Source organism: Anomaloglossus baeobatrachus, chromosome 1, assembly GCF_048569485.1.
Source record: "Anomaloglossus baeobatrachus isolate aAnoBae1 chromosome 1, aAnoBae1.hap1, whole genome shotgun sequence".
Classification (NCBI taxonomy): domain Eukaryota; kingdom Metazoa; phylum Chordata; class Amphibia; order Anura; family Aromobatidae; genus Anomaloglossus; species Anomaloglossus baeobatrachus.
This window is the reverse complement of record NC_134353.1, coordinates 697,217,705-697,228,160: the sequence shown is the minus strand read 5'-3', so window position 1 is coordinate 697,228,160 and position 10,456 is coordinate 697,217,705. Positions and strand designations below refer to the sequence as shown.

The 10,456-nt window shown below is 43.4% G+C and overlaps 1 protein-coding gene across 1 annotated transcript in view; it reads right to left on the bottom strand.

The window, feature by feature from the left end:
• DEPDC5 (DEP domain containing 5, GATOR1 subcomplex subunit) overlaps positions 1-10,456 on the bottom strand; it is a 65,020-nt gene that overhangs the window by 7,767 nt on the left and 46,797 nt on the right. The window contains exons 14-20 of the mRNA XM_075322129.1: positions 9,363-9,496; positions 9,205-9,288; positions 2,088-2,220; positions 1,896-2,004; positions 1,549-1,779; positions 494-663; positions 233-404 (exon numbers count right to left, since the gene is read on the bottom strand). Coding sequence (XP_075178244.1) covers positions 233-404; positions 494-663; positions 1,549-1,779; positions 1,896-2,004; positions 2,088-2,220; positions 9,205-9,288; positions 9,363-9,496 — 1,033 coding nt within the window. The remainder of the gene's footprint in view (positions 1-232; positions 405-493; positions 664-1,548; positions 1,780-1,895; positions 2,005-2,087; positions 2,221-9,204; positions 9,289-9,362; positions 9,497-10,456) is intronic.

The window sequence follows — 10,456 nt, the reverse complement described above, 5'->3', positions numbered from 1 at the left end:
GAATTAAAAGTAAAACTCATTCTGTAAAAAACAAGACTTCATAAGTTATATTGGCATAAAAATAGGTCAGATGGACACCGTATGGCTTTTGAAAGAAGGCGAGGCAAAAATGAAAAATTGCCCAGTTCTTATAGGGTTAAGTTGCCAAAAATCCACAAACATATGATATTAAACAAGAAAAACGGTACCAATGATAGACAATGAGTAGAACATGTTATCTATGCCTCAATACCTTCAAATAGATGGTCACACTCTGCTTTCAGCAAGCAATTAATGTTGAGAGGAATGAAGAGCTGAGCTCGCAATGGGTCACCATACAAATAACTCGGTAAAGCAAAAGGACCCTCGAGAACAGGTACAAGGAGGAAACCACAGGAGGTAGCCTTTCTGTGCCAACCCTGCACCTACAGAGGATTGAGGAAATAGATGGAGTTTAATAACGGACAGGTAGCAATATAAGGAGGCCTCCTTTACAGGGAGATCATCTACGTACCATCTCAAAAAGCACTGCAGCAGTTGCCGCCATCCAGTGTAGCTTAACCTCGAAGGCAGCGGTTAGGGAGAAATTGCCATGATAATAACAGCTACACCACTCCAGTCTGTCAGTACGATTGTTAACATCCACATCCAAAGTTACAGTCCTCTGCTCTGGCACAGTAGCGGCTACACAAGGCAAGGAAAGACAAGACAATTTGATTCTGTAAAATACTATGACTGATAAAAAAAAATGTAAAAAAAAGCCCAAAGAAATTAAACCAGTATTAACGAGAAGATGGGAATAGCATCATGCAGCTGACTCTCTAACGCATGCACTAACTAGAGCAAGCATGCAGAACACAAAGAAGCGGTAGGTTATATCATTATTACTTACAGGTCACAATCAAACATGCACCGAGTCCAATTCATAGATGTCATAATCATATGGTAGAAACACCCAGAAGTAAGAGGTTAGACAACTGGTATTTGAGCTTGTTCCAATGCTCTGGATGAATGCAATGCATGCAGTTTACATGATACCCGGTGGGGAGGAGCTGCTGGAGATGCTATACAGCCAGTCAACCAAGAGGGGAACCAATGATGTCACATGGACACAGTAATGTTGGAGGTTTTAGTCTAGTCTGCTTTCCTTGTTACATGAAATAGGCCATGTAGAAAGGATATTGATGACCAAAGTCTTGAAAAATGTTGGATGACAACAAAGCAGTTTTTAAGGAAGAAACAAACATATTCCAGCCTTTACGAAAATGAAGATCATTGCCTAAGATCACATGAGATATCATCTGGACTTTACATTTCTAATGGTTTAAAGTCAATCAAATTTTATAGATAATGAGTGACTATTTTTCCTGAGGTACTGATGTTGGTAAGCCATTTGTGGAGGAGAGACTTTCTTATACTAAATGTTTGAACTTTTTGAAGAAATAAAAAAATAAAAGTATAAATCTATATTTATGCTAGCAAAACCATCAAGGCAACAGGTGGTCCACAGGAGATCATTCTCTTGGACCTGGCACTCCATCAGCTCCTCTGCCCTCTACGGGCGGCTACCTAGCAGCGCTGCGGCCTGGCTCCTTCCTCCGAAGCTGCGGCTGAAAGAGCTGTGCCTACTTGCATAAGAAGCGGGTCGACTGGGCAACCAAGGCAACAAAAATGGTGGGATTTCAGAATGTAGCAGTTCCTCTTCCACTAGCGCCACCTCAACCCATTTCCGCTGGAAAGCAGTGAAATCTTCCATTGCAGCAGAATGCCAGGTGTTTGGCTGGGGCAGGTTTGGTGCTGCTATGACAAAGAAACAGTTTAGAACATTTATACAAAGATAAACAGTGACTGTAAACCAGATGATAAATGTAAATTCTGGTGTAATTCACTAACAAATCAGAAGACCAGGTTACTACCTTTATCAGGATCCTTTTCAGGAGAAATCCTATAAAGGTAAAATCCATAGATGAAAGTTCTTAGCGTTTCACCAGAGGCATGCATTATGCACTGTTCATCCAGCATCTTCTGCAAAACAAAAAGTAGAGCTGTGATAAAAAAACCCATCTCAAAATGTGTTCGTAGTGGTCATAGGAAAAGACGTTTCTTACCTGCATGATGTCCATGGCCATCACCTGACTCTGCACCCAGCTTATGTTATTGACCAGCCAATGTACAACCTCAGCACTGATAAAGCAGCATGGAGGCAGACCCTTCTGTTCAGACAGCAGTGGAATACCGGTACTACAAGAGAAACACACAGCCTGGAATGCTTTCCACCATTAAATCCCATTTCTTTTTAAAACTATATATTGAGACTATACAATACAGTATAATCTAAAGGGGATAACTGACTGGCTCATGTCACTGCATATATTTCTTTACCTACTAGATACCTTTGAACTTTTTAGATACACAAAATTTTGTGATTTCCACCTCCTCAATTTAGCAGATGATCTCTTGCCATTTGCTCCAGCATATAAGGAGCAACATTTTCATGTTGACATGTTTATCTACCTTATGTGCAACATTGGTCAAATTTAAAAAACTGATCCTGAAAATTGCTCTATCTAAATATGTGACAGCAATTTAAAGTCATTATTGAGAAAAGAGGCTTGAGAGAAATTTTGTCTGAGCCAATCAAATTCCGTAAAGGATCATGTGATACTGCTTACAGGTTGCTGCTGTTTTTGAGGAATCATGAAGTGTATGTCAAAGGATACTGTGTGATTGATCATATGATATATATGACCCACAAAAACAAAGTTATTCACTTTAACCTCTCAGTCAGCACTCTTTAGTATATTATGAGACCAGGCCATTACACTGAGAGACCAATTTAAATAGGCTTGGGTTGTTTTATAAGAGTTGTCTTGGGTTGTTTTATAAGAGTTGTCCCCACTACTAGGACAACCCTTTCTGATTCTACAGGTTTCTTGAGATAAAATAATAAAGCCTATACTCACCTCCCGTATCTGCGCTCTTCCAGTGGTGACTGGGCTCGCGGTGCCGATGCTCTTGTGCGATTGTGACGTTACGCAAGCCCTGCATCCAATCAGCTTCTGTCTCCCAGCCTTTTCGCTCACTTCCTGTTGATAGCTCGTTTGGTCAAAAGGTTGATAAAGGAAGCAGTCACAACCCCTTTAAGGAACCTCTGACAATAAAGTGTTCCATGATCGAGTGTTAAATTTTCCTACAGTACAGCCACAGGAGAAATTAAAGGGACACTGTGACGACAGAATGACTGTTGAAACCAAGAACAGGTGCTTGGTGTATCATGGCGTGGCCAAACAGTTAAAGGAGTTGTCCGACAAACTCAAATTTTTTTTTAAGCTAATCTGTGCTGTATTGTCATAACAAAAAATAATGTAGGGGTGTTATGTTTTCTAACTTTTGTTCCTCTTGAATTATCACTTTATTCTCTGCACCTCTGTTTACCTGCAGCTCAACCAAACTTGACATCTTCCTGTGCCAAACTTCAGTCAGAGCTGGCACTGCCCAGCCTCACTGTCCAGACCCGCCCTCTGCACACTCATTGGCTGTCAGTATTCGGCCCAGCACGGACCTAGTCTCACTCTAGCATTGGAAATAACAGCCCCACATAGGGCTCTGCACCACACACACACACACACACACACACACACAGGGCTCTGCAATGCCCCCACATGGCGCTCTGTACCGACCCCCACACACATGGTGCTCTGTACCGACCCCCCCCACACATGGCGCTCTGTACCGCCACCCCCCACACATGGCGCTCTGTACCGCCACCCCCCCCTTACACATGGCGCTCTGTACCGCCCCCCCCAACACATGGTGCTCTGTACCGACCCCCCCCCCACACATGGCGCACTGTATCGACCCCCCCCCCCCCACACATGGCGCACTGTACCGACCTCCCCCCACACATGGCGCACTGTACCGACCCCCCCCCCACACATGGCGCTCTGTACCGACCCCCCCCCCACCACATGGCGCTCTGTACCGACACCCCACACGGCGCTCTGTACCGACACCCCACACACAGAGAATACATGTAGGCAATACATACTTACCCCTCCTTGGTCCCCGCCGCTGCTATACGTTAGTCCGCTGTCTGCTCTGGCCATATCAGACAGCGGGACAATGCTGAGACGCAGCGCAGCACTCCCTCTCATCAGTGCTTTCAAATGTGCAATCCTCAGCAGGGGGCCCAGTGCTGGCGGTGACACCGTGGCAGTCGCCGCCAGGCCCCACCCTTAGGTCACGGGCTGGGAGGTTGCAGGGAAAGTACGGGGGATGTGTGGGAGGGTGCGTGGAAGGGGGCGGGGACTCCACACACTGTTCCCGCCCAGGAGGGTGGCAACATGAGGTCTGCTGTGTGGCCGTCAATGTGGTCGTGACGTCACAGGAAGCAGCAAAATTCCGGCAGGAGCGGTCACATGGACCGCTCTGAGCCGTGGGAGAGGGGCCGACAGCAGGGCAGGTAGGTAGTCACTATCTACTTACCTGCCCCAATGTAGCCCAATAGTGAAATAAATAAAAAATAGCAAAATAAGCTGGATAACTCCTTTAAGTGCACTTCCCCACCTGCTTTTTCCCCTCTATCTACACCTCCCTCCTCTGATTGACAGCTCTGGCTTCATAGAACCAGATAAGGGTGGAGATTGATGGCAAACAAGCAGGTGGGAAGATGCACTTAAGTTTGTCCATGCCGTGATACACAAGCGCATTCTGTGCTGAAAGAGTCCCTTTAAAAGGAAACTTGTATTGTCCCCAAACACTATTAATCTGCAGATATAGAGTTAATCTGCAGGTTAAATAGCATTTTAATGCTGCCAGCTGCTTTACTGAACATTCAGCTACTGGGAGGAAATTAACTTTATTACTCCCAAGAGTCGCCAGCTTTCAGTCATATAGCGGCTACCGTCACTGCTCAGTACACAGATCTCATAGGAGGGCTGCAGAAGGCTACTTCCTCTCCAGCTAAATTCACACATCAGATTTTTTTTCTCCTCTTTGTCCCCCCAAAAATAGACAGCTATTTTTCTATGTGCTCAATCCAATTCTGATCCAATGTCGATCTGTGTGTCAGTTATTAGTATCCCCCGGTCTGGCCTCTTTTTCTTGTATGAAGTATGAAACAGCAAATAAAAACATTTGTACATAAAAATCTCAAACTATATCACTAAGAGATCTGAACATTTCCACAAAGATTGTTTTGTATTTAACCCCTTCACCCTCCAGCCTGTTTTCACCTTCCTGACCAGGCCAAATCTTACAATTCTGACCAGTGTCACTTTGAAAAATAATAACGCTGGACCGCTTCAATGTTTCCGGTGATTCTGAGAATGTTTTTTTGGTGACACATTGTACTTCATGTTATTGGTAAATTTTGGTCGCTATGATTTGAGTTTATGAAAATGAAAATTTTACAAAAAAAAAAAAAAAAAAAAAAAAAAAAAGATAAAATTTTGCAGTTTTCAAACTTTTCATTTTATGCCCTTCAACCAAATAGTTATATCACAAAAAACCATTAATAAACAACATGTGCCACGTTTACTTTACATAAAAAAAATAAAAAAAAGAGTGCTTTTAGATAAAAAGTTAGAAGGGTTAAAAGGTTTATCTGCAATTTCTCACTTTTACAACAAAATTCACAAAAAATGAGCCACCTCAAAATTAAACCAACCTTGAAGCCTAGGTGATAGAAAATAGCACAAAGTGACACCATTTTAAAAGTGCACCCTTCAAACTGCTCAAAACAACATCCAAGAAGTTCATGTGGTTCACAGGAACTAAAGCAATGGGGAAGGAAAAAATAAAAATGTTACCTTTTCCTACAAAAATATTGCTTTAACTCCAAATTTTTCATTTTTACAAGGGTATCAGGAGAAAAACAGACATACAATTTTGTTGTGCAATTTCTCCTGACTAGGCGGATGCTCCATATGTGGTGGAAAACAACTGTTTGGGCTCACGGCACGGCTCATAAGGGAAGAAGCACAATTTGGAGTCCAAAATTGACTGGAATAGATAGTGGACACCAGGTCACGTTTGCTGAGCCCCTGATGTGCCTTAACTGTGGAAATCCCCTAACAAGTTACTCCATTTTGAAAACCAGACCCTCAAAGAATTTGTCTAGATGTGTGGTGAGCACCTTCAACCAAGAGATGCTTCTCAGAATATTATAATGTTGAGTCATGAAAATGACAAAATAACTTTACCATAAAAATGTTGTTATTTTAACCCCACTTTCTCTCATTTTCAGAAGGGTAACATTAGGAAATGCACCATACAACTTGTTATGCAATTTCTCCCGAGTATAGGGATACTCCATATCTGATGGATAACTACTATTTGTTTGCACTATATGAATTTTGGACCTCAAAATTGGCTGGAATCATTACCGGACGTTTGCAGAGCCTCTGATGTGCCTAAATAGTGGAAACCCCCCATGCCACCCAGTTTTGGAAATTACACCGCCCCTAAAATAATTTCGTAGAGGTGTTGTTAGCTATTCACATAAATTGTATAACATTGGGCTGTGAAAATAAAAAACTTTTTTTTTTTTCTCTTCAGTAAAACGTTGCTTTGGCCCCAAAGTTTTAAGATTAATATTAATTAAGATTTGTCTACTATCACATTAACAAATTATTTTTTTTTTACAAAATAAAGGTTTTTTACATCACTGAATTTTGAAGACTATAGATTTTTTTTATTTCTCTGCCAACAAGAGTCATATGAGGGCTTGTTTTTTTGCAGGACGAGTTGGCATTTCCATTGGTACCATTTTGGGCCACAATGTTTTTGAGCGCTCTCTATTCTGATTTTTGTGAGGTAGAATCAAGAAGAAACAACAATTCTGGATACCTGACCCTGGCTGACCCTGAAATAGGTCCTAGTTAGGGAACGGATGGGGTGAGTGCTTAGTCAACCCCACCAAGCTCTAAAGAACACATAGGGGAAAGAAAACAAACAAGTTATCTCCAGATGACTCAGGGAGAGGAATTGCAACAACAATGTTTCTCCAGATAAATACAAGCTGACTGTCTGCACTGAAGATTTGTTAAGGATATTAGACCTATCACCAGCATAGACTAAAGGCCCCTTTACACACTGAGACTTTCAGCGATCCCACCAGCGATTCCAACCTGGCCAGGATCGCTACAAAGTCTCTGGTGAGTCTCTGGTGAGCTGTCAAACAGGCAAACCTGGCCAACGACAAAACAGCGATCCGGACCTGCAGAACGACCTAGCTAGTCAAACACTGGAAACGAGTGATGTGTCACAATATCTGTCAATCACTATTCTCTGTCAGTCGGTCTCTCCCTCTAGGTCTCTATTCTCTCTCTGTCGGTCCGTCACTATCTCTGTCCCTCTCTCACAGTCTGTCGGTCATTTTCCCCTCCTCTCTCATACTCACCGTTCCCCCGATCCCCGGCGCGGCGCTGCACGGCATTCACACTGGTGCGGCGGCATTTACTATTTTGAAAAAGCCGGCCGCTCATAAAACAATTTCGTATTCCCTACTTTCCCCGCCCACAGGCGCCTATGATTGGTTGCAGTGAGACACGCCCCCACGCTGAGTGACAGGTGTTTCACTGCACCCAATCACAGCAGCCGGTGGGCGTGTCTATACTGTGCAGTGAAATAAATAATTAAATAATTTAAAAAAACGGTGTGCGGTCCCCCCCAATTTTAATACCAGCCAGATAAAGCCATACGGCTGAAGGCTGGTATTCTCAGGATGGGGAGCTCCACGTTATGGGGAGCCCCCCAGCCTAACAATATCAGTCAGCAGCCGCCCAGAATTGCCGCATACATTATATGCGACAGTTCTGGGACTGTACCCGGCTCTTCCAGATTTGCCCTGGTGCGTTGGCATATCGGGGTAATAAGGAGTTATTGGCAGCCCATAGCTGCCAATAAGTCCTAGATTAATCATGTCAGGCGTCTCCCGGAGAAACCTTCCATGATTAATCTGTAAATTACAGTAAATAAACACACACAACTGAAAAAATCATTTATTAGAAATAAAAAACACAAACACATTCCCTCATCACCAATTTAATAAGCCCCAAAAAGCCCTCCTTGTCCGGCATAATCCACGGACCTCCAGCGTCGCATCCAGCTCCGCTGCATGGAGGTGACAGGAGCTGCAGAATACACCGCCGCTCCTGACACCTCCACACAGCTAATGAAGACAGCCGCGCGATCAGCTGAGCTGTCACTGAGGTTACCCGCTGTCACTGGATCCAGCGGTGGCCGCGGGTAACCTCAGTGACAGCTCAGCTGATCGCGCTACTCACCTCAGTTGCTGCGTGGAGCTGACCGGAGCGGCGGTGAGTAGCGCGATCAGCTGAGCTGTCACTGAGGTTACCCGCGGCCACCGCTGCATCCACCGCTGGATCCAGTGACAGCGGGTAACCTCAGTGACAGCTCAGCCGATCGCGCGGCTGTCTTCATTAGCTGCGTGGAGGTGACAGGAGCGGCGGTGTCTTCTGCAGTTCCAGTCACCTGCATACAGCAGAGCTGGATGCGACGCTGGAGGTCCGTGGATTACGCCGGACAAGGAGGGCTTTTTGGGGCTTATAAAATTGGTGATGAGGGAATTTGTGTTTTTTATTTCTAATAAAGGATTTTTTTGGGTGTGTGTGTTTATTTACTGTAATTTACAGAGTAATTATGGAAGGAATTACTTACCTTTTACTCTGATTGCTGTTTTAATGTACTGCAAAGCACAAGCATTGCAATACATTATACCTGTCAGAGTAACACTGACAGAATGCCTGTTAGACCATGCTCCTGGTATGGTCTAACAGGCCACCATAGCTGACAGACCTGGAGTTCGTCATTTGTCCTCAGGTTATCATGGGAACTATCGGAACCAGTGATTACATCGTGGGAGTCCCAAATCAGGTGGAAGAGAGAGTGCACTTCATCTCCCAGCCCCCAAATGCTGCGATCCCTATTGATCGAAACATTAATGGGGTTCAAAAGCCAGGGACGGTGCGGGCACTGGTCCTCACTGTGACAGCCGAAGGTCGGCCATCACTTGCACCGAGCTCCTAGCGGTTATCTTGCAGACACAGCTCCTGCTCTCACATGATTGCCATGAGGCAAGATTACCTCATTTTGCAAAAACCCTTTTCCGACCATGACGTAAATTTACGTCAAATGTTGTCAAAGGTTTAAAACTAAAAGTGTCTTACTTACATTTTTTATTCCATTACTTGAGGCACCTACCTGGGGTGTTTCATAGCTTCCAGAATCTCATTTAAGCTGGCACTGGAAGGCAGCGTGCTCGGATCACCAGACACCTGTGATGCACTGAGAAAGAATTCTATGCGTTAGAAAACACACATTTTACCAAATCCCTTATCCAAAATACAGTAACTTCATACCTCGCCTCAGCTGAGGGAAGCTGTGGTTCTCCTATGTTACCAGCATGGTTAAGTGCTCTATCCTGAGAGGTATTGTTTGGTACAAAAGCATTATTGCCTTCAGTGTAAGGAGATGCGCCTTGGTCAATGGAAATCTGCCATACATCAAAAATTTCCAGATTTAGAATAAGCAGTAGAAAAATATAAAACAATAATGCAGACTAGGCAAGTATAATACTGTCCTACCCAATACAAATATTCTGCCAGTTATTTTTCACAAGACTTATTTCACTATTATTTGCATGGCCAAATTAATTTGCATTACTATTTCATCAGCCACTTTATGTGGAACTGTATTCGATCTTGGATAACCAGGAATATAAACTTCGTTTTCTGGGATTAACTACTCAGGCTAGTGTATATGTTACCGGCAATGTGTAAAAACAGGCATTCTATAGAATACCTAGGCAATGTATAAAATGCCGGAAATAGGTCGTCAAAATATGAAATACACCAGATGTTCATACATTTTCTAGTTATTCTATAGAATACCTAAATGACAAACAGGTGGAGTGTAGAATACTACAGGGGTGGTCCGTCCAAAAGCAGGTGAACAGAGCAGGCAGCAGTTCTGTGAAACTGACTCAGTTGCCCTTAGCATTAAAATGCCCATTCTAGCCTCCCATGCTGCAACAAATAGTCAGGAATGACACTTTGATTCCTTTTTTTTCCCAGCAAAGATATCCTGTTGTTCATGTTGCATTTCTTCTTTCATGTTTTTTGACTGTTTGTTACTAAAGACTAATAGGAATGACACTTTTGTTTCTTTGTGTTTTTCCCAGTAAAGATATCCTGTTGTTCATTTAGGATTTCTTCTATCATTAGTTTTTTGACTGTTTGTTAACGACTTTTCCAGTCTGGGCATTATTTCAGACTTCGCCCTGAGCAGTTCTCGTCATTCTTTATAATACCTAGACATTTTATGTAATGGCTAACTTTTCCAATCTGGGCACCTAGACATTTTATGTAATGGCTAACTTTTCCAATCTGGGCACCTAGACATTTTATGTAATGGCTAACTTTTCCAATCTGGGCAATATATCAGACTTTGCCCT